Source organism: Myotis yumanensis, unplaced genomic scaffold, assembly GCF_028538775.1.
Source record: "Myotis yumanensis isolate MYYU_CA2020_CCGP unplaced genomic scaffold, mMyoYum1.0.hap1 SCAF_1, whole genome shotgun sequence".
Taxonomy (NCBI): domain Eukaryota; kingdom Metazoa; phylum Chordata; class Mammalia; order Chiroptera; family Vespertilionidae; genus Myotis; species Myotis yumanensis.
The window spans coordinates 153,723,249-153,748,225 of record NW_027223752.1 but is presented as its reverse complement, the minus strand read 5'-3'; the positions used below and the strand labels follow the sequence as shown (position 1 = coordinate 153,748,225).

Here is a 24,977-nt window from a genome sequence, read left to right as displayed (position 1 = left end):
ATGTACCTTGGTTGTGTGCACATACCCAGTAGGGAGTGTGCAGGAGGCAGCTGATTGATGTTTCTCTCTCATCGATGTTTCTAACTCTCTATCCTTCTCCCTTCCTCTCTGTAAAAAATCAATAAAATATATTTTAAAAAAATAAAAAAAGGTTTTACCTCTTACACACAAGAAAGTATCTTGGAAAAGTATAGGTTATATACTAAGAAGTGGGAAAATCAAATGTAGGTGTTCAGTAATGAAATAAAAGCCCCATTTTAATAAAAATTTATTTTTCTTCAAGTTATAGTAAATTATACTTATTGACTATCATTAATTGACATGAAAACAGTATGTGTTAATATAATCATGCTAGTGACTGTATTAATTAAAATAAAAGAATAAATTTCAATTATATGGAACTAGCCAAGAGTTTCCTTAAAGAATTTTTGAATTTATGAACTTAATACTGTTATGAAGTCAGTGCCTATTTATTTCACATATATTACATATCAATTTATTGCAATTTTCATAAAGTAATGGTATTCATTAATTACAATGGAAAAAATATAGCTGTGCCTTTTGAATGGCTAGTTTCTGTCTAGACATTCTGTTTTTAATGTCTAGTTTGTGTTAAACAGAAACTAGACATTGCATTACTTTAGGCTATAGAAAAATTGTTAATATTAACAATGTCCTAAAACAAAGAATTTAATTCTAGCTATAGAAGTTTCAGAAAGTACCTATTGAAATTACAGGTCTGTCAGATGACAGAAAAACTCAGTGCTGATTAAAGACAATTAATCATTTATAGAGAGGATCCTAGTAACAGATTAACTACTAAATAAATTACTTACAGTATCAGTCCCGGAGTGGTACAATAATCATGTTAAAAGTCTAAAGTTCATACCAAAGAACACCGGTACCAGCTCAAGGGAAGTCTTTGCAGAAAAAGAATTTTTAACATTGGAAAAGGTACGTGATATACAGCAAATGGATTGGGATTTCATAAATATTATTTTTAAAATCACACATCTGATTCAGGAGTAAAAAAATAATCTGACTGATTAAATTCCAGCCAACATAGCTGAATGAGCTGGGTGAGCTGGGGTCACTTTGAGGGACCCCAAAAATTAGTGTTTTGGTATGGAGGTGTGAGGTTCCTTCAAGGTGTTAATGTTAGGGTCTGAGTAGACTGGGGTGAGGGGCATTAGAGGACAAGAAAGGCCAGAGGTACTTTCTATATATATAATACAGGAACTGTATAATAAAAATAAAAGTTATAAACAAAAACAATAAATATGCAGTTTAAAATGTCTATTTCTGAATCGGTAGTTGAGCACTTTTGGTACGTGTCCAGTAGCACTGCCTCATTGATCTAATGAAAATGAAAGATGACTCTGTAATGCTATTAGGGGCTTCTGTTCTGCATAAAAGATAAACTACAATTTAGGGGAGTTGTAAATGGAATAGAGTCTCCCAAGGTTCTTTCTCCTAACTGAACTGCACAATCTGTTGGACTTTACTTTCTTCTTATTTTTTAATATATTTTTATTTATTTCAGAGAGGAAGGGAGAGGGAGGGAGAGATAGAAACATCAATGATACAAGAGAATCATTGGTCAGCAGCCTTCTGCATGCCCTCTGTTGGGGATCAAGCCCCCAGCCCGGGCATGTGCCCTGACCTGGAATTGAACTGTGACCTCCTGGTTCATAGGTGAGCGCTCAACCACTGAGCAACACTGGCAGGGCTGGACTTTACTTTTTTTATTGAGAAGTCAATACTTTACCATGGTGAGCCATGGAAATGATTTATTAATTACTAGAGGCCCAGTGCACGAATTCCTGCACAGGTGGGGCCCCTCTGGGTGAGCCCTGTGTCTGGCGCCCTGTGGGATCTGTTGAAATCGGCTCTCCGACATCCCCCATGGGGTCCCAGATTTCAAGAGGGTGCAGGCCAGGCTGAGGAACCCACCCGTGCATGATTTGGCAGGGGAGGGGCTCGAGAGGTTGGCCAGCCGGGGAGGGACCGTGGGAGGGCTCCAGGGCATGTCCAACCCATCTCGCTCAGTGCTAATCGGCTGGACCCCAGCAGCAAGCTAACCTACTGGTCAGAGCATCTGCCCCATAGTGGTCAGTGCACGTCATAGCAAGTGGGTCAGCAGCCTTAGCATATCATTAGCATATTATGCTTTGATTGGTTGAACAGTTGACTGGTCACTGGACGATCGGACACAGCATATTAGGCTTTTATTATATAGGATATTCTAACAGAAATTATAAGTCATTCTCATTTTCATCAGAATGTCACCTGGTTGCAACAAAGTAAACAGAAACAGGTTTTCTTTAACATTATTCATGTTTCATAGGAGAGAAGCAGTCAGGAAGTTAGGAAAGATGATTTCTTGCAGATGCCACTTGTGTATTCAAGCAGTGGGAAGGTGGGGAGGTGGGATGGTGGGGGGCATTGTTTAAAATGCAAGAAGGGGGGTTTCTTCCACTGTTGTGTTTCTACTTCTCCTCCAGGAGTAATTAATTTTCAAATACTGCTGCTAGCTTTGAACTTCAGAACTTCAGTACCCATTCCTAAACCAACTCACTTACCACACTGATGAGTTAATATGGTTTACATTATTATGTCATTTGGTGGTTTGTTTGTTTTTCTCATTGTCCTGTAATTCTTGCTTCCTCTTCCCTTCCTTATCTATATTTGACTTCTCTCTCCTCTTCCATTGGAAACTACTAATATGATTTCAATCTTCCCTCCTCACTGGGGTGTGTCCACTTTGGTGAATCACTCCTGCACCCTTTAGTCACTATGAATGAGGGGAAAGCAAATTAAAGGTAATGCTTGGAGTGCTCTAGACATTGCATTACTTTAGGCTATAGAAAAATTGTTAATATTAACAATGTCCTAATTATTCAGGCCAGGTAAGAAGCTTTACATGGGTGAACATAGAAACCTACCTGCTTATGCTAAGCTTTTGGTTACTCATAGCCATGACGGACTCCAACAAGATGGTCATCAACTTGGCCCTCTTCGGCATGACTCAGAGTGGAAAAAGTTCTGCTGGCAACATTCTTCTAGGAAGCACTGACTTCCACAGCAGCTTTGCTCCATGTTCTGTGACCAGAGAGTGTAGTCTGGGCCGAAGTTGTCACCTCCATGGCTTCATGCGCCGAGGGGGGCAAGAGGTAACCCTGCAGGTCCGGGTGCTGGACACTCCGGGTTATCCGCACAGCACGCTGAGCAAGACACACGTGAAATGGGAGGTGAAAGAGGCCCTGGAACATCACTTTGGGCAAGAGGGTCTCCATCTTGCACTGCTGGTCCAGAGAGCAGACGTGCCTCTCTGCGGACAGGAGGCATCTCCCTCAGTCCAGATGATCCAGGTAATACATGGAGGCAATTATGAAGCAGCTCTCTCGCTCTCTCTTTCTCTCTCTCTCTCTCTGGAGCATGCCCCATGCCTTTCTCCCTCTCTTTCCCTGAGGCACGTTCTCTTTGCCTTTCTTTTCCAAAGCTCCAAGGGCCCTTCTTTTGCCTCTGTAACTCATGCTCTGAGCCCACACAGCTCAGCTGGCTCACCTTTTCTACATCTATGACTTTCTAAATAAACTTTCTCTTATAATTTGAAAAAAAACTGATTAAAAGAGTAGGGTAAAGCAAATTTAAAACAAGTCCTGAAATTTAGTCAGTTATAGGGCATTGAAAAAAAGAGAGAAATATTAAACTTTAGAGGTTAACTACGCCTCAAACCCCTAAGAACTATACAGCTGAATAAGCTTGTTAATGTGGCCCCCAGACTCTCTCCATCAGAATCAATGAGGCTCCTTGTTGAAAGTGCAGATTCATCCAAGCCCCTTTGAAACAAAATCTCAAAAGTGGAGCTTATATAACTGTACTTGCATAAACTTTCCATATATTTCTTTTTTAAATTAATCTTTATTGTTGAGATTATTACAGATGTCCCTCTTTTTTCCTCCCATAGCTCCCCTCCACCCAGTTCCCACCCCACCCCAGGCCCTCACCACCCTATTGTCTGTGTCCATAGGTAATGCATACATGCAGATAAGATCTTTGTCTAATCGCTTCCCGCACCCCCCCCCCCACTCCCTTCCCTCTGAGAATCATCAGTCTGTTCCATTTCCATGTCTCTAATTCTATTCCATTCAGCAGTTTATTCTGTTCATCAGATTTTTTATTCATTTGATTTTTAGATTCACTTGTTGATAGATATGTATTTATTGTCACTTTGTTGTACATATTTTTTATCTTTACCTTTTTCTTCCTCTTCCTTTTCTTAAAGAATACACTTTAGCATTTCATATAATACTGGTTTGGTGTTGATGAACTCCTTTAGCTTTTTCTTATCTGTGAAGCTCTTTATCTGACCTTCAATTCTGAATGATAGCTTTGCTGGGTAGAGTAATCTTGGTTGTAGGTTCTTGCTATTCATCACCTTGAATATTTCTTGCCACTCCCTTCTGGCCTACATAGTTTCTGTTGAGAAATCAGCTGACAGTCATATGGACACTCCCTTGTAGGTAACTGACTTTTTTTCTCTTGCTGCTTTTAAGATTCTCTCTTTGTCTTTTGCTCTTGGCATTTTAATTATGATGTGTCTTGGTGTGGTGCTCTTTGGATTCCTTTTGTTTGGGGTTCTCTGAACTTCCTGGACTTGTAAGTCTATTTCTTTCACCAGGTAGGGGAAGTTTTCTGTCATTATTTCTTCAAATAGGTTTTCAATATCTTGCTCTCTCTCTTCTCCTGGCACCCCCATAATTCAGATGTTGGTTCTCTTGAAGTTGTCCCAGAGGCTCCTTACACTATCTTCATATTTTTGGATTCTTTTTTCTTTTTTCTCTTCTGGTTGGGTGTTTTTTGTTTCCTCAAATCATTGATTTGATTCTCAGGATCTTCTAGTCTACTGTTGAATCCATGTAAATTATTCGTTATTTCAGTCAGTGTATGCTTAATTTCTGACTGATCCTTTCCCTTTTTTTTTTTTTTTTTTTTTTTTTTTGGCATTCTCACTAAGATCCTTGAAAGTCTCACTAAATTTCTCAGCAGTTTCTAGAAGATTCTTGATTAACCTTATAATTGTGGTTTTGAACTCTATATCCAGTAGTTTGCTTTCTTCCATCTCTTTCATTTGTGACATGTTTATTTGTCTCCACATTTTGGCTGTTTCCTTATGTTTGTTTCTATGTATTGAGTAGCTGCTAAGACTCCTTGAGTTGATAGGGTGGACTTGTGCAGTAGGTGTCCTATAGGGCCCATTGGCTAGGTCTCTCCAATCACCCGAGATGGACACTCTTGGTGCACCCCTTTGTAGGCTGTGTGCACAGTTTTGTTGTAGTTGAACCTTGATTGCTGTTGGTGTTACTGGGAGGAATTGACCTCCAGGCCAATTGGCTGTGACTATGGGAGAGCTGCTATGCAGGAGACACCCCTATGGAGCAAAACTTGCTTCAATGGGGCTTTGGTGCTCACTGAATCTGCCCCTTGAGTGTGTCGCTTATGGATGTGAAGAATTGTAATATGGTATGGTCTCAAACTGACCACTGTTAAACTGGCTCTTGGGTCTCCAGGGAGGTGCAAAGTCAGCCACTGCCTGGGGCCACCCAGCAGGAGCTACAGAGAAATCTGCAGATTCAACTTCTTTGTATCGGGTTTGGAAGTGCCCTGACGAGGCCCATCTGTGAAGCAAGGCAGGCTGGTGCTGGTGCAGGTTTGGGGACTTTTATTGAAAGGTTTTGAGCTCCCTGACGCAGCTGCAGCTTGTTTGACAGGTTTTTAGCCTGAGAAAGGACAGACCATTCATATGCAAAAGCTGCTACACACAGCTTGGGTGGGGTTGTAAATTGGGTAGGGCAGGGTCTCAAGGAATCACTAGGGCAGAGCAAACAAAAATGGCTACCAGTCAGCCCTGCACAAGGAGGTCCCCGCACAAGAACAATGACCGCTCTGAGCACCTTCATCTGGAAGAAAGCCTCCCCCGAGTTCTTGCCCTGATGCCAGACAGTCCAGTTTCTCCCCATATGTGTCTGGGTCCCCCAGAGCCTCACCCGGCATTGGAGTTCAGAGGAAGTGGGAGCTTGTGAATTCAGTTTGTGGTGCCGGCCTTTTTTTAATTTTTATTTTTTTATTGATTTTAGAGAGGAAGGAAGAGGTAGAGAGAGATAGAAACATCAATGATGACAGAGAATCATTGTTCGGCTGCCTCCTGCACGACCCCCACTGGAGACCGAGCCCCCAACCCAGGCATGTGCCCTTGGCCAGAATCAAACCCGGGACCCTTCAGTCCGCAGGCCAACGCTCTATCCACTGAGCCACCCTGGCTAGGGCAGTGCTGGCCTTTTAAGAGAAGCAGCTGGGTCTCTAGCAGCCTGTGTGTCACTCAGCCCCAATCCACTGGTTTTTACAGTCTGTAGTTCTTATGGCCTGTAGGGATTTCTTTCCCCAGCTATGGAACCCTAGGCTGGGGGTCTGGTCTGGGGCTGGAACTCCTTGCTTCTCCAGGTGGCCTCCGAAGAGGCGATCTCCCTCCTCATTAAAAAAGCAGCATACCCAGGTGCCAGACCAGCCCTTTCCACGCTTCCACACCTCCTACCAGTCTCAGTGTGCTTTCTTCTTTACTTCTCTAGTTGTAGTACTTCCACTCAGCCAGCTTTCCCATGGTTCTGGATGATAGTTGTTCTGTATTTTAGTTGTAATTTTGATGCGGTTGTGGGAGGCAGCAAGTACAAGCATTTACCTATGCTGCCATCTTGGTTCTCTCCATATATTTCTTGAAAATGGTTAAGTTTCAGAACTACTGAACTAAAATACTGAGTTGCATCCATATAACACCAAGGAGACTAGCAGTTAGAGTTCACCAACAAATTGGTATTCATTCACTCATTCATTGAACACTGTTAATAACTGCACACATCATGATTGGTGAGTAATATATGAGACTTTTCATCAAAAAAGCTTAGAGTCTTGAAGAAACCAATAGATAAACAAGTATACGGCAATGCATTAAGTGCCAAAGTAGTGTAAGGTATGACTAGGGGAAAAGGAGACTCCACTGAGACTTACATCGTGGTAAACATTCAGGAGAGATCTATACTCTAGTTATGGGACAGAAATCAGGAATTTTAGATACTTTGCTTGCCTCATAATCTGTAGGGTCAGCCAGAAACCGCCCCATTCCAGCCTTGAGAAGACCAAGGGGACCGCAGGGGGAACATGACTGGCATGTGCCACGCTTGCCTTGTGGTCCTTGTTTGTTCATCCTAATAATGTTTAAACAGCCAGGGGCTATCACGACCTAAATGACTGAATGGACAACAGAACAAGAGGCCGCATGGGGCGACCAGGCCGGTGGGGGGCGGGGCAGTGAGGGATGACAAAATGACTGGGCCCTGGGCCCCAGCTGGGGCGCAGTGGTGACAGGAAGCTCTGGGCCCCGGCCGGGGCATGGTGGAACTCTGGGTCTCCCACGATCAGGAGTGTGGCCGGCCCTCAAACTTGGGGCCCAGAGCTCCCTGTCACCACCGCGCCCCAGCCAGTGCTAAGAGCTCCCTCCCGCTGGGGCGCAGTGGCAGAAGAAGGCTCAGGGCCCTGGCCAGGGTGCGGCGGAACTCTAGGTCTCCCACAATCGGGGGTGTGGCCAGCCTTCAAACCTGGGGCCCAGAGCTCCCTGTCACTGCCGTGCCCCAGCCAGGGCTCAGAGCTCCCTTCTGCCACCGCGCCCCAGCAGGGGGGGCAGTTAGGAGCGACCCAGCTGGCAGGGGGGGCAGTGAGGGGCTAACAGGCTGGTGGGGAGGCGGCAGTTAGGGGAGACCAGCCTGGCAGGGGGGGCAGTTGGGGGTAACCAGGCCAGCTGGGAGGCAGTTAGGGGTGACCAGGCCGGCAGTGGGGGGCAGTTAGGGGCACCAAGGCCAGCAGGGGGGGGCAGTTGAGGGTGACCAGGCCGGAAGGGGGGGCAGTAAGGGGCGATCAGGCCAGCAGGCAGGTAAGCAGTTAGGAGCCAGAGGTCCAGGATTGTGAGACAGATGTCCAACTGCCAGTTTAAGCCCCGATCCCGGGGGATCGGGCCTAAACTGGCAGTGGGACATCCCCTGAGGGGTCCCAGATTGGAGAGGGTGCAGGCTAGGCTGAGGGGAACCCCCCCCCCCCCCGATGCATGAATTTTGTGCACCGGGCCTCTAGTTTATTATAAGTCACTAAGGTGGAGGCTTATTCAGCCAGGCTAGGAGAGGATCTTGGGGGAGGGGAGAGGACCTGGGTATGGCCACAGCTCTCTATTCTCTGTGAGCTGATTGAGTTGATAGAGTGGCCTTGTGTAGTAGGTGTCCTATAGGGCCCATTGGCTCGGTCTCTCCAATCACCATGGGCACTCTGGTGCACCCCTTTGTGGGCTGTGTGCACAGTTTCGTTGTAGTTGAACCTTGATTGCTGTTGCCCGATGCACAAAATTTGTGCAAGGGGTTTGGTCCTTGCAGTCATGGCAGCTGCCTCTGCCTCGGCCCTCTCAGCCACGTCTTTGTCCAGAATGTCATCTGAAAGGTCAGCTGGTCTAATTAGCATATTATGATTTTATTATTATAGATATGTGCAAGGCCCAGGTACAATCAACAATTACTGGAAACTGCTCATTGAACTGCTCCATTCTATTCAATTTATTGATTCTCTGATCTGGGACTACCGAAATTTAACTGCTGGACTTGACTAGAATTACTTGGTAGCTTTGTGAAGTCACTGAGCTCGGAGAGCTCATCTCTACTGGAAGCTCCACAGGTAAAGTACACAGAAAATAGAGAGCAGACATTTTTTATTCAAGAAGAATTTGTATCAATGCTGCTCTTCTTTTGGTCCATCTCTGATCATGCTGATATAGGCTCTGTTACACTTAGAAAAAGAGTACACTTTGCTTTAAAGGAAGACTTTTCCCTGGTAACTAGTAAAGGCATAAGATTGTTTTAAATCACAGACACACATTTTACTTTTTAGTAACTGTGCATGTTTCTAAAAAAAATCCATATGTGTAATCACAAGAAACTAGCGGAAAAAATTGGGGTGACAAGAGAATAAAAAATAATCCTCATCATCCAACTCCTGAAAAATCAAGATCGTGCTGTACAAAAGCAAATAAAAAGAGATGATTGCAATTAAGAAACAATGTGGGATCTAAGAAAGCCAATCTACCTCTCCCAAACTATTAAAACCTGCATTTAAAGCATCCATTTCTGGTGAGAATTTAAGGGTGGGGGGACCTGTGGCTTTCCATCAGTGTAATTTTCAGAGTTTTTTTAAAATATATTTTTATTACCCTGGCTGGTTTGGCTCAGTGGATGGAGCGTCGGCCTGCGGACTGAAGGGTCCCAGGTTCGATTCCGGTCAAGGGCATGTACCTGGGTTGCGGGCACATCCCCAGTAGGAGGTGTACAGGAGGCAGCTGATCGATGTTTCTCTCTCATCGATGTTTCTAACTCTCTATCCCTCTCCCTTCCTCTCTGTAAAAAAAAAAAATCAATAAAATATATTTTAAAATAAATAAATAATAAAATATGTTTTTATTAATTTTAGAGAAAGGAAGAAGGAGAGATAGAAACACCAATGATGAGAGAGAATTATTGATCGGCTGTCTCCTGCACGTTCCCTGCTGGGGATCAAGCCCACAATTATGGCATGTACCTTGACCCTAATCAAACCGTGACCTCCTGGTTCATAGGTCGACAATCAATCACTGAGCTGTACCAGCCGGGCATGAAACAGTTTTTAAAGTTCATTTAAAGCTGCTATTAAATAAGCATTTAGATTGAGCTATAGATGGATGTAATTCAATAAATTCAGTAAATGCATAAACAAATATTTCTCAAAACTAACCTGACTCTCTCCATCTGTCTTCAAATTATTCTCTATGCTAGTCTTATGCTGAGCCACAAAGGGTATTTAAAAGGCATACATTTTGAAAATTGATTTATTTTCCTGTTTTGAGATATAGAAGAATATTACAATCCCCTAATTTTTTTTATAAAAGTAAATTTGATTCATACTTATCTCTGATCTTTTTAAGTGGTATCTGGCATACGGCCTTCTCTTATGGCTGCCTTCCTTAAGTTAGTGTCCAATCAGGAGTTAAAGATGGGCTAGGGCCAAACTCAAATCTATACTAATTCTTTTGAGAATATATACATTCTCTCCCAGGAGAACTCTGCAGTCAAGACTTAGGATCCAATCCCAGGGGTTTCCCCGCTTTGCTTTCTCCTGCCTCTCTAGTCTATCACCAGTGGATTTCATGTAACCCACCTACGTCCCTCCCTTCCTTTGATTACAACGTATAAATATAGATGTAACCGAGCATTCTCTCAATTCATTGAGGTTCTGCTTCCCAGCATATGTTGACAGTTTGGCTCAAATAAACTCACAACAATGAGAGAGAGAGAGAGAGAGAGAGAGAGAGAGAGAGACTTGGTAATCCTGAGGGGCCCACCTCCCCTGGGAGGCATTGCAGCCCTATTTTGGGCTTCCACCATGATCTTCTGTTGAAGGTCGCCCAAGCACAGGCTGATTGTTTATGACCTTCTTCCTGAAGGTGACTCAGATACTGGTGGCAGCCATCTGGATGTGCTCACAGACTGGGAGCAGCTGCAGAATGTCTGAATATTCAACAGGACCAGCAGCTGTTAGGAAGGCACAAAGAGTTGTTAAGGTCCTCTTGTTGCAGACACACCCTGGATTGTTTTATTTTGCAGGCTGATAAAAAATGGGGAACAGAACATCTGCCATCAGCCTTTACTGCTGCCTGCCCTGGAAGGTGTCTTAAGGCCAATGCTAGAGAAGTGCCCTCTTCTTCCCTGTAACTCCCTGTTGTCTCTTTACATGTCTCTCTCAATTTGTGCCCCAATATTTTACAGATGCATTATAGGCTTCCAGCTGTGACAACTGAAACATTTCCCTTCATAATCCTTTTTTCTTTATTTATGTTAGGCCTTCCTTAATTTACAGTAAAAAGGTAGCAATGCCAGTGAGTCATCTACCAAAACTTGGGAAATAAAGAAAATGATTCTTTTTAATATTATTTGAATATCATTTGAATGTTAAACACACACACACACACACACACACACACACACACACACACACACAATGGATCAGAGCAGATGTAGTAAAGTCACCTTAAGGAAAGTGTTAGCGTGCAGCAAACAGTAAGAAATTGAATCCATGAATTGACTACAACCACATTCTTTCCACTGTCATGGTATCATCTATTATTATTGTACATAATCCGGCTTTAAACATTTATTTTTATTTAGAATGAACATGACTGTTAATGTTATAGGTGGATATGTATACAAAAGGCTGAGAAAGGCCAATGCAGGACCTGAAAATACTAAGCAAAGATCATCAGCATAGGTTTTTGATGGAATTTAGTTGGAAAATAAGCCTTATTATAATTCTGGGTATATGGCTATAAATGGTACTAAGACTTTCTTGGCTTCAGTTTCTCATTTATAAAATGGAGATAATACCTATGTTAAAGAGTTCTGAGGCTTATATTTGATAAATGTAATATGCTCAGCATTGTGCCTGAATCATACAGTAGGTTCACTGAAAATTAGTATTACTGTTATTGTTTTTATTGTTATCATCGCTACTCAGATTGTGATGGGTACCATTCAAACAAACTAGTAGATATGAGCAACACATTTTAGAGGTAAAGAACATGGATTCTGAAGTAAGTTATACCTGTGCACAAGTTCCTACTTAGTAATTTACTTGCTTTGTGACCTTGGGCAAGTAACTTCTCTAACCTTCCATCTCTTTGATAGATTGGGAAAGATAATAGTGTCTACTGCAGTACTTTTGGGATAAGGTCATACTCACACAATAGCAAATGCAAGTATACAATAAATATTAGCTGTGGTCATTATGATTGTATTGTTGGAATTTGTCTTGTTCTAAAATTAGGACATTTTTTGTAGCCTTCTTTGGGATTATCTTGCTAGGCTACAAAAGAAAGTAAGAGTGAAATCAAATTTACATGGCCCTGATTTATAACTATAAGAACTTCCTTATTAATTTAGAAAAAAGAAAACATGGGAAGAAAAACTGACTGGCTTATTAAGGAAAAACGGAGAAGCCCCAGAGTCATGGGGAGGACGTGGGCCTGGCAGTCCAGGGACCTCTGTTACAGCCCAGACCTGCCAACAATCAGCTACATTGCTTTGGCCAAGCCATTAACAACGCAACCTCAATATCATCATCTGTGAATACGGCAATTTGGACAGATATTTCTAAAGTTGAAAATTCTCTGAATCTGATCTAACGAGGTCTTATCATTCAACTTTGGCTCTTTGAGAAGGAAAATGTAGTGCTTTAAGTGGGATGAGAGTAAGGGAACAGCATAAAATATTAAAAAAATGGTCCTTATTGTCTTCTTTTTCATGATAATTTTTTTCTCAGTTGATGTAATAGTTGGCTTTTTTAAAAGTTTCCCCCTAAAAAGTCCAGATGCTATGATTTCATCAACCACAAACAAATGGGGCAGGGCTGGTGAGGTCCTGGGAAATGAATATAATTCCTGGAAAACAAAGTCTATATCCTAACTAGTTGTCCCATAAGGACTAGATGGACTCTCCTACCCATTAAGCACTCTGAAACCAAATAAATTCACAATTGATTGTAAATTTTCCATCTAGCTTAGTACTCTATTTAAATTATTAACACCAGATAACTTACATTAACTTATCTTGCTCTTGGATTTTCAAGTAAGGTATCAATCAACTGTGATTATTCTTTCTCTGGGTCCATAGAGAACACTTTTGGCCACTAACATGTTGACTATACACCAAATGACACTACTTTCAAATATTCAACTATTTTCTGGCCAAAAATCAATCTAAAGATTATAAGCTAAATCAACCATTCTCTTCTATTTTTGGCAGTTATTCACAAGTACAATTTCTCTCACAGTTCAGGATATGAATATCTTTTCATAAATAATTAGCTACATGTGAAAACTTCCCAATAGCTAAATACATGGACTCGTAAGTGATATTGAACTCACAAATCTATTTTCTTTAGGTGCTTTAACTCATTTTCCCTTAATCATAGTATGCTTTAAAGTATGTGTTGGTGACAAAAAGAAAATGTATTACTGTCGGCTGCCTCTTGCAAGCCCTGTACTGGGGATCGAGGCCTCAACCAGGGCATATGCTCTGACCTGGAATCAAACCAGCAACCTTTTGGTGCACTGGATGATGCCCAAACAAGTAAACCACACCAGCCAGGCCCCACAAATGTTAATATAGTGATGTTTTTAAAATACTTAATGACAAATATGGCCCATGCATCAACTAATACGGAGAGGGTGGGGTCTGGGGGAGGATCAAGGGGTTAAGGGCAGGAGCTATTTATTAACTTGTATTTCACATTTCAATATTATGACAATTCATGTAAACACATTTATAACATATCGGATGAGTATCAGATCTACCTCTAAATTTGAGGAACTTCCAGAGACAAGAGTGATGAAGGATCAATAGTTGTATAGAAAAAATCCCAATCCTAAAATCCCTAACACTGTTCAATCCCTCTCTTTACTTGGTATGTCTTTGGTACCTGATAACTCCCTCAGTAATTACTGTGCTCAAGGCATCATCACATGCTAGAAACTTTTCTGACACCTTCCTTTACCCCCACTTTCCATCCACCCCCAAACTGGGCTAAATGTCTGCCCTTCTAACACCAATATATTTTCTATCACAATAATTGCAATTATACTAAATTGTAAGTATTATTTTTTCTATCTGTCCCACTTCCTCAGTTCTAAGTTTAGTTAATACACAAGAATCTCTGCTACTTAGAAGCAGGAAATGTAACTGTCTTGTTCTACAGTGTCTTCTGGAACAAAGCAGACCCTCAATAAAGTTTTGCAGAATGAATAAATCTCCTAGAGTGCTTTTAAAAGTTCAAATTTCCAGGTTTCATCCCTAAAGATTCTGATGCATTTTTAGCAAGCATAGAAAGTGGTTCTAACCCTAGCCAGTTTGTCTCAGTGGATAGAACGTCAGCCTGTGGCCTGCAGGGTCTGGGTTTGATTCCAGTCTCCCATCAAGGACATGTACCTTCGTTGCAGGTTCAATTCCCCACCCTGATCAGGGAGCATTCCAGTTCACATCGATGTTTCTCTCTTCTTGTCTCTCCCCCTCCCTTCCAACTCTCTCTAAAAGTCAATGGAAAGATATCCTCAGGTGAGGATTAACAAAAAAACAAAAAAGAAAGAAAGAAAGAAAATGATTCTCTTGTAAATGACCCAGGAATCTTTTTATTCGTAGAACCTTGACCTGATATACTTAGCATTTCATTAATTTTTTTTATGGTTTTCTATATCTGTATTTTATTTTACACTAGTAAAGTTAAATAACATACACCAAAAAAAATCCCCAAACGTCCAACAGAAAATTTGTACAACAATATTAATACGTGACAGAATAAGGAAAGAGAGAACAAGATGGATAGTTATATATAAAATGAGAAAAATAATTAACCATGATCAAAATATTCATAATATTTATTCAACTAGCAACAGAGGATCAAATGTATAAAACAAAAACTAAGAATTACTTAAAGAAAATCAAAAAATCTAAAAATAAGCTAGAAAAGCTAGGAAATTTCAAAACATAACTATCAGAAGCTGAGAAATACAAAAAAATAAAGACTATTAAGTTAGATTTTATTATTACCTAAGATTATATTTTCCCCAATGAAATCGAATGTCTTAATAATTAATAAATAGTAATAAATATATAAACATGTCAGAGAAAACAGAATACATCTATGAATACTGTGTCAAGAGTCTGCAATCAGTCCTGGGAAAGTAAAATTGCATAACCCTTAAAGGTATAAAAAACTTGCTCCAACAAAAAACCTGTCAAATATATTGCAGATTTGAAGAATAGTTATGTTAACTGCATCCATTAGCAACTGTCAAAAGGTTGAGTTGACAAGCTTTTTTAAAAAAATTAAATCTTTATTGTTCAGATTATTACAGTTGTTCTTTTTTCTCCCCATAGCTCCCCTCCACCCGGTTCCCACCCCACACTCTGCCTTTATCCCCCCCCCCCCCCCCCACTGTCGTCATCCATAGATGTATGATTTTTGTCCAGTTTCTTCCCACACCCCCACACCCCTTTCCCCCTGAAGAATAGTCAGTCCACTCCCTTTCTATGCCCTGATTCTATTATATTCACCAGTTTATTCTGTTCATCAGATTTTTTATTCACTTGATTTTTAGATTCACTTGTTGATAGATGTGTTTTTGTTGTTCATAATTCGTATCTTTACCTTTTTCTTCTTCCTCCTCTTCCTAAAGGATACCTTTCAGCATTTCATATAAAACTGGTTTGGTGGTGATGCACTCCTTTAGCTTCTTCTTATCTGTGAAGCTCTTTATCTGACCTTCAATTCTGAATGATAGCTTTGCTGGGTAAAGTAATCTTGGTTGTAGGTTCTTGCTATTCATCACCTTGAATATTTCTTGCCACTCCCTTCTGGCCTGCATAGTTTCTGTTGGGAAATCAGCTGACAGTCATATGGGTACTTCCTTGTAGGTAACTGACTGTTTTTCTCTTGCTGCTTTTAAGATTCTCTCTTTGTCTTTTGCTCTTGGCATTTTAATTATGATGTGTCTTGGTGTGGTCCTCTTTGGATTCCTTTTGTTTGGGGTTCTCTGTGCTTCCTGGACTTGTAAGTCTATTTATTTCACCAGGTAGGGGAAGTTTTCTGTCATTATTTCTTCAAATAGGTTTTCAATATCTTGCTCTCTCTCTTCTTCTGGCACCACCATAATTCGGATGTTGGTACACTTGAAGTTGTTTCAGAGGCTCCTTACACTATCTTCATATTTTTGGATTTTTTTTTCTTTTTGTTTTTCCGGTTGGGTGTTTTTTGCTTCTTTGTATTTCAAATCTTTGACTTGATTCTTGCGATCCTCTAGTCTGCTGTTGGAACTCTGTATAATATTCTTTATTTCAGTCAGTGTATGCTTAATTTCTAGTTGGTCCTTTTTCATATCCTCGAGGGTCTCACTAGATTTATGGAGGGTCTCACTAAGTTTATCAGTGGTTTCTAGAAAGTTCTTGAAAAACCTTATAAGTGTGGTTTTGAACTCTATATCCTGTAGTTTGCTTTCCTCCATTTCTGTCATTTGTGACCTGTTTCTTTGTCTCTGCATTTTTTATGCTTCCTTGTGTTGATAGGGTGGCTTTCTGTGCTACGTGTCCTATAGGGCCCAGTGGCTCAGCCTCCCCAATTACCTGAGGTGGACACTCTTGGTCCACCCCTTTGTGGGCTTTGTGCACAGTCTTGTTGTAGTTAAGCCTTGATTGTTGTAGGTATCACTGGGAGGAGTTGACCTCCAGGCCAATTGGCTGTGAGAATCAGCTGTGTCTATAGTGGGAGAACTTCTGTGCTGGAGACACCCTTCTGGGGCAAGACTTGCTTCAGTGGGGCTTTGGTGCTCACTGAGTCTGCCCCCTGAGTGTGTCCCTTATGGATCTGAGGAGTTGTGATCTGGATGGTCCCACTCTGACCACTGGGCACACTGGCTCTTGGATCTCTAAGGAGGTGCTAATTTAGCCTCTGCCTGAGGCTACCCAGCAGGAGCTATGGAGAGATTCCTCTTCTTTGTTTGGGGTTTGGAGGTGCCCAGATGAGGCCCAGCTATGAAGCAATGAAAGCTGCTGTGGGGCCTTGGGCCTTCTTTTTTTTGGAAGTTCTGGGTCTCTCTGACCCAGCTGCAATTTGTTAGGAAATTTTCAGATTGCAAAAGGGCCAGGCCTTTCATATGCAAAAGCCTCTGTGCACAGCTTGGGTGGGGTGGAGTCTCAGGGGATCAACAAGGTGGAGCAAGCAGCTATGGCTGCTCCCCAGTCCGACCCTAAGAGGCCCCGTGTCTTAGTGTCCTGGTAATCGTTGCAAGCACTTCTGAGAGAAAGCCGCCCTCGAGTTCTGCCCGATGCCAGACAGTCCAGTTTCTTCCCGTATGAGCCTGGGTTCCCAGAGACTCACCCGGAACTGGAGTTCAGAGCAGTCGGGAGCTTGAGACTCCCTCCCGATTGAAAAAGACAACCGTGTCCTCAGCTGCTAGCCCTTTCGGTGTGCGCCTCTGTACCTCTGCACTTTACTTCCGCACCTCCTCTGAGTCTCAGTGTGCTTTTCTTTTTCCTTCTAGTTGTAGAATTTCCATTCAGCCAGCCTTACTGTGGTTCTGGATGATGTCCGTTTTGTCTTTTAGTTGTATTTTTGAAGTGGTTGTGTGAGGCAGTAATTTCCGGTGTTTACCTATGCCGCCATCTTGGTTTCCCTCATTAATTTTTTTAAACCACTTGTATTAATTTGCTAGGGCTGCCATAACTAAGTACCATTGACTGAGTGGCTGAAGCTACAGAAATTTTTCTCTCAGTTCTGGAAGCTGGAAGTCTGAAATAGATGTTAGCAGGGTTAGTTCCTTTTAAGGACTGTGAGTAAAAGATCTGTCCAAGGGGTCTCTCTTTGGCTTATGAATGGCCATCCTTATGTTCACCTGGTGAAATCCCTGTATTCATGTCTTTGTCCAAATTTCTCTGGTTTAGAAGGGCACCAAATCACAATGGATTAGAAGCCCATCCTATGGCCTTATGTTAACTAATTACAAATGCAAGAACCCCACTTCCAAATAGAGTCACATTCTGAGGTTCTGGAGGTTAGAATTTCAATAGATGAGACACAATTCAACTCATAACACCAGCTTTTATTTTGTTTTCTCTGACTCCTCTCCCGTGAGAAATGTACTGAATATATGACAAACTCTGAAGAGGTCTGCTAATTTTGCTATGTCATTGTTAAAATGTGCTACTGGCATTACATGTATACTTAAATTTACACAAGAACTATGTTCTTTAAAAGATGGGCTAATCAAAGTTTTGCTAATTTATGTTTTTAAAAGGCTCATAAGAATATGCCACTTAAAGTAGCGCTTTGAAAAATCATTTTGTCAACTTTAGAATCTTTCTGTTAAAAATAATTATTCTCTTGTACTGATCTTGAAACTTCAATTCAGATTTTCTTGAAAGCAGGGCATTTTTAAACTAGAAATTATTCTATGGTGAAGACAAATTCTGAACAGATATGAGGAAAAATTTTGGACCTCTAGGAAAATCCATGATAATGAACTACAGAACAAAAGAGAAGTTTTACCGGAAAGTATAATTATGTGTACCAAAGTTTAAGCTTCAAGAATTTAGACTAAATAAATAAAGAAAACCCTAAACCTTATATTTGAGATGGTGCAGGTCCAAATTCCAAATTAATTCAAAATATATTAATTAAGAGTTCACAATGTGTTAGAGGCTTTGATTTATAAATACATAGACCTTGTCTTCAAAGAGCTCATAGTCAGGTTATAAAGATGTGTAAATAAATAGCTCTGATAAAAGTCAGCCTGTATTAAGAGTAACCATGGACTCAAGATGTTTCTAATTTTAAAATATTGTTCCCAAATTCCTGTATTTTCACATTAAATTTATATGTCCTGATTCTTCCTTCCTCTCTCCCTCCTTCTTTTCCTCCCTCCCTCCCTCGCTCCTTTTATTCTTTCACTATAGTCATTTTTATATTATAAATACTAGTCCTATATTTGTTATATACATTGAAGTTTCCCAAATTGTCTTTTGATTTTTTCAAGGTATTTTTTTAAAACCAGAGTTTGTACTAATACCTCTCTATGGGTTTGTATTCTCTAAGCATCAATTTCTCTATATCATAATGGAGATAATTATAGTATTTCTCACAGAGCAGCACATTTTCAAAAGAGCTCATGTGCTTATAATAATATCTGGCAAAAATATTAGGTGATCTCCCCTCTTCTGATTATTAGAGAGCTTCTGTTTTTATTCCTAAGCATTTTCTATTTTTCTGGCTATTACAAACTATAGCTGCTTTGGAAATATTTTGATAATGAGAGTGTTTGGAATGGAGGGAATGTTATTTTACTGTCATATTGTCATGATTTCGTATAACTGAAAATATTCAAAAAAGTTAAATGGTTATTTCTAGATGCCTTTCATATTGCATGAACAATTTGCCACATGCTGTTCCTTCTGCTTATTTTCACTAATCAAACAAGAATTTATTACATAACCAACTTCCACAGATTACTAAACAAAGGAACACCAGTCTTCAGTGTTTTTCAACCACATTAGAGGAAGTCATCTGATAAATTGTGTTTGATTCTAGGCATGTGAAGTGAAGAGGATGGGAATCACAGCAACATTTTGTAGTTGTTCCAAATTACCAAATGTATTTTGATCTTAGCTTTTCCATGACATGTAACCAGATTATGTAATTGTAAATCCTTAAAAACATTTTTAGCTATGATAATAACACAATTCAACAACAACAACAAAAATACGGCAATTTCGTTAGCCAGGATACATTGACTGAAAGGAATTCAATGGTTCTAATAGATTTAGTTAGATAGGCAAATATAAATGATTGCTGAATGTTGTAAATGTAAATACAGTATTCCCCCTTGCCCCTGGGGGATATGCTCCAAGACCCCCAGTGAATACCTGAAACCACAGAGGATACCAAACCCTATACATACTATTTTTTCCTATACATACCTATGACAAAATTTAATTTGTAAATTAGGTACAGTAAAAATGAACAATAATAAAATAGAACAATTATAACAATATACTGTAATAAAAATTAATGTGAATGTGGTCTTTCTCTCTTAATTATCATATTGTACTGTACTTGCCCTTCTTCTTCTGATGATGATGTGACATGATACAATGCCTACATGATGACATGAAATGAAGTGAATGGTGTAGATCTTTTTGGACCAGGATTGACTGGGGGTAACCAAAACTGCAAAAAGTGAAACCACAAGTAAGGGGACAGCTATGTATCATCTGCAGCATTGGTAATATGCAGTTTTGAGGATGTGTATACATAAATTATAACAGTCAAATAAAATAGAGAACTAAAGCCATTTATTTTTTAAAGTATTTTCTTGATTTTAGGAGAGAGAGGGAGAAAGGGAGAGATAGAAACTTGAAGAGAGAGAAACAGATTGGCTGCTTCCTGCACACTGCCTACTAGATGGAGCCCGCAACCTGGGCATGTGTCGTGTCTGGGAATCGAACCAGTGACCTCTTGGTTCATGGGTTGAAGCTCAACCACTGAACCACTCCAACTGGGCAGAATAAAGCCTTTATTTTTTACAAAGCCCACACCTCCCTCTCCATTTGCTTACATTATCTGACCCCTTCTTCACTTCCCATTACATATATCAACAGTTAGAAACATAATGATATACATGGATATTTGTTGATTATATATTTTGGACCATAACAATTCCTTTGTTCGTTTCTGAGAAATATAGTCCAAGGAAAATAACCATTTAACTTCTCTCTTTCAGGAGCTTCTGGGACATGCTTGGAAGAATTATACTGCCATTCTTTTCACCCATGCAGAAAAAATAGAAGAGGCTGGGCTCAATGAAGCTGAATACTTACACGAGGCCTCTGACACATTGCTGACCCTACTAAACTCTATTCAGCACAGATATATTTTCCAGCATAAAAAAGGACCCTCGCTTAATGAACAAAGAATAAAAGTCTTAGAAAAAATAATGGAATTTATAAGAGAAAATAGCTACCAAGTTCTTACCTTTAAATAACATTTAGATAAAAGGAAAAGAACATTGGGTTTTAATACCAGAAACTTGGTTTCAAAAGGGTCTTTGTTAGAATGGATGTGGACCATGAGAATTCCAATATCCTGACAGTGAAAGTGTACGCTGGTATACACACTATGGAAATTACCCAACTGTTCATCAACAGTACCAGGGATAAGCAAATACTGGTATTTCACATAATAACATGTTATATGGTAATGGGAATGAATGAACTGCATGTAACAGTATCAATGAATTGCCTAAACATAATGCTGAAAGCAAGAAGCCAAACATACTCCATTAAGTGTTGTCACAAACTTGATTTTCAATATTTGAGTACCTTTTTCATATATTCTTGTCTTTGATTGGTGTTTTCATCTTACACACCTATTGCTAACAACAATTTGATCAATGTAAAGTCATATCTTACTGTTACCTTAATGTCCATTTCCCAGACTACTACTGAATTGAAGTATTTTTTTATAAGCATGTTGGTCATTAGATTTGCTCTTCTATGAATTGCCTCTTCAAATTTATTGTACTTTTTCTATTGGATTACTTCTCTCAAAGATTCTGTGTTTAACCAAAACTTTAGAAAGGCTCCTGAAACTTCTCCAGGCCCATCTGTGCCTTGTAAAATCTAGTTTTAGCAAGAAACAGGCTGCTTAAACTAAGTCAGTTTAACCAGAATCCTCTACCTTCTTTTTTGGATTGGATTTCTCATCCTCTATTATTTTCTTGGTGATGTTTGATCACCCTTGCTTGTCGCGGCAAAGATCCTATTAGGCCGATGGGGCCAGATTCCCCTCACCCTTGATGCTTCCTCTTGGTAACTGTCCATCCACAGATCCCCACCCCTGCTACTTGACTATAAATTCCCACTTCCCATACTGGGCCCAATCTCTCTCCCCACTGTAAAATCCCACTGTGATTCCTATATCTATCTTGATATTACCATCAGGTCTGCCTTACCAACTTTAACAGTGACACTGAATACATTTTTCTTGAACACCTCCTGCTTGGCAAATTGGAAGAGCTCTATCTAATCTAATAAAAGACAAACATGAAAATTGACCATACCTTTGCTACACCTTAAGCCACGCCCACCAGCCAATCAGAGCTACTATATGCAAATAAACCCAACCAAGATTGTGACCAGCAGCCACAGAGCTGGAGTGAGCAGGAGGCTTGGTTGCTCCAGTGATGGAGGACGCCAAGCTTCCCGCATGCCGTGGCCAGCTCTGAGCTCCACTGAAGGCAACAAAGTTTCAATTATAGAAGGTAAATAAATCCCAGAATTAAAAAAAAAGAGAGGCTGGGAGCTTCCATCACTGAGTGGCGTGGCCAGCCTGAAAACAGCCCTCAGCCCCTCACCCAGACTGGCCAGGCAACCCAGTGGGGACCCCCCACCCTAAAGAGGGTGTGGCCAGCCTGCAAACAGCCATCAGCCCCTCACCCAGGCTGGCTAAACCTCCATGGGGTGAGGGTCCCCACTGGGGGTGGGGGGGCTTGACCAGCCTGCAAACAGCCATCAGCCCCTCACCCAGGCTGGCCAAACCTCCATGGGGTGAGGGTCCCCACTGGGGGTGGGGGGGGCTTGACCAGCCTGCAAACAGCCATCAGCCCCTCACCCAGGCTGGCCAAACCTCCATGGGATGAGGGTCTCCACTGGGGGTGGGGGGCTTGACCAGCCTGCAAACAGCCATCAGCCCCTCACCCAGGCTGGCCAAACCTCCATGGGATGAGGGTCTCCACTGGGGGTGGGGGGCTTGACCAGCCTGCAAACAGCCATCAGCCCCTCACCCAGGCTGGCCAGGCACCCCATTGGGGACCTCCACCCTGAAGGGGGTATGACCAGCTGAAAACAGCCATCAGCCCCTCACCCAGGATGGCCAGGCAACCCAGCAGGACCCCTACTCTGATCCGGGACACCCTTCAGGGCAAACCAGCCGGACCCCACCCGTGCACCAGGCCTCTATCCTATATAGTAAAAGGGTAATATGCAAACTGACCCGAACAGCAGAAAGACTGGGAATGACTGGTCATTATGACACACACTGACCACTAGGGGGCAGACGCTCAATGCAGGAGCTTCCCCCTGGTGGTCAGGGTGCTCCCACAGGGGGAGCTCTGCTCAGCCACAAGCCAGGCTGATGGCTGCCAGTACAGCGGTGGTGGTGGGAGCCTCTCCCACCTCCTCAGCAGCACTAAGGATGTCAGATTGCAGCTTAGGCCTGCTCCCCGCTGGCAAGTGGACATCCCCCGAGGGCTCCCGGGCTGCCAGAGGGATGTCTGATTGCCATCTTAGGCCCAATCCCTCGGGGAGCGGGCCTAAGCCAGCAGGTGGTCATCCCCCGAGGGCTCCCAGACTGTGAGAGGGCACAGGCCGGGCTGAGGGAGCCTCCCGCTCAAGTGCACAAATTTTTGTGTACCGGGCCTCTAGTATTATAGATAATAGTCCTCTATCTGTCCTTCATGATGCATTTTTTTCAATTCTATTATTTATCTTTCAACTTCATTTATAGTAACTTGTGTCAAATTAAATTTGTAAATTTTCATCTAGTCATATATTTCTATGTACATGATATGAGGTAGGATTTTAGTTTCATTTCCCTTCAGATATGTAATCAATTACATTTGCTTTACTTATTAAATAATCCATCCTTTTCCTACTTATGAAAGGTAGATAGTCTGAAATAGGCACATGGAGATATATATTCTTTATTTCTGGATCTATTATGGATTCTTAACTATTTGCCATTATCAATTTTATTTATAGTACTGTCAATATCAGAATAATTAAAATAATTGTATATCAATGCTTGATATCTAAAAGACCAAGTTTCCCTTGTTTTTATTTTTTGAAAATATTTTCTGGTTACTCTTAGGCATTCATTTATATTTTCAGATCTTTTTTCCTAATTTCAAAAAAAAATCTGTTTTTGTGGTTTTTATGACAAATGATGTTTTGTGATATTAAATCCCCCCTTGCAAGCATACAGGATATTTCTCCATTTTAGTTTATTATTTATTTTATGTTACTATAGTTCTTGCATTTCTCTTCTTCTTAGTTTTGACTTGATAAAGTTTCTATTATTTTCATTTTTCTTCTTGATAATTTGGAAGTTCTCATACCCATTAAAGATTATTCCCTTGCTCCTGAATTCAGAACCAAGAATATACTTCTCTACTACTGTTTGATAACAAGGTAACTACTATTTCTTTAACCAAGAACTTTCATTCCCCACTGCATCATCCATTAACTATGAAATATGATCCTTAGAACACTTTCATCTCGATTTTTCTCCTTCCCCTGTCCCCTTAGGGAAGAAGTCTTTGTAATGCTTTTCCTTTCCCTATATTGCCAGATTTTGCTAAGATATTTAATTAAATTATTTGACTTCCCCTTACAGATTGCCCCTTCTGTTTCAAAAGTCCTCTCTTTTACCATTTACATGGTAGTTTATCATTAGCTCTTTCACCTTAATATATAAAATTAGAAAGTCCATTCCTCAATAGTTTTCTCTTCGTCTCCCTCATCTTTTGTTATTTTTTTGGTTAATGTATTTTCCTAATATCCTCTGAATTCAAGTATAGTAAAATTCTAGTCGAGTATCCAAAACTCATTAAATTTCAGATATGCTCTTTGATGCACCATTATGCAACAGCAATCTAGCTCCTCAAAGTAATCAGCATCATGGATGCAGGGAAATAATTTGTTAGTTGGTAATGGAATAGTTGAATCATAAGAACAGTGATGCAATGACATGAACATCTGTGCTGTGCTCCACCTGAAGCTGTTGTCAGCTTTTTCTGAACAACAATGTATCCATTTAATAAATTCACTGCTATTGGAGATAATTACAACTTGCAACAAAAGACCCATGTGACCAGAACCAGCTCTAGGTAAAAATAAATGTCAGGAAGTTCATCTTTGGTATCCTGCCTTCAGAGTCTACAATTTGCAATCTTTCCTCCAGATGTCCAATCTGTATGCTGTTCTTAACTAGAAGACAAAAAAAATCTCTACTAAATTTTATATTTGACTTTGAGTGGTAGGCACACAATGCAATATCCAGATCAAGTATCAAGTATAGAAATGTATACTTGAAACCTATATAATCTTATTAAACAATGTCACCCAATAAATTTAATAAAAAGAAAATAAAAACATTGAAAAACCAAAAAAACAAACAAACAAATTTTATATTTGAAAGTGTTTTGAATATTTTAGAGAACTAGAAGACAGCACATGATATTTTTGTGCAGCTGGGGT

The 24,977-nt window shown here is 40.7% G+C and overlaps 1 protein-coding gene across 2 annotated transcripts; it reads left to right on the top strand.

Annotated features, from left to right (window-relative positions):
* The first annotated feature begins 881 nt into the window (after positions 1–881).
* GIMD1 (GIMAP family P-loop NTPase domain containing 1) lies at positions 882–23,601 on the top strand. 2 transcript variants are annotated; one of them, XM_070433402.1, is made up of 3 exons: positions 882–954; positions 2,977–3,371; positions 20,444–23,601. In XM_070433402.1, the coding sequence occupies exons 2-3, from the start codon at positions 2,979–2,981 to the stop codon at positions 20,702–20,704; spliced, it is 654 nt and encodes a 217-aa protein (XP_070289503.1). In that variant the 5' UTR covers positions 882–954; positions 2,977–2,978; the 3' UTR covers positions 20,705–23,601. The 2 variants fall into 2 exon arrangements, with proteins under 2 accessions (XP_070289503.1, XP_070289494.1); XM_070433393.1 differs by having other exon boundaries at positions 898–954; positions 2,905–3,371.
* The last annotated feature ends 1,376 nt before the right edge of the window (positions 23,602–24,977 follow it).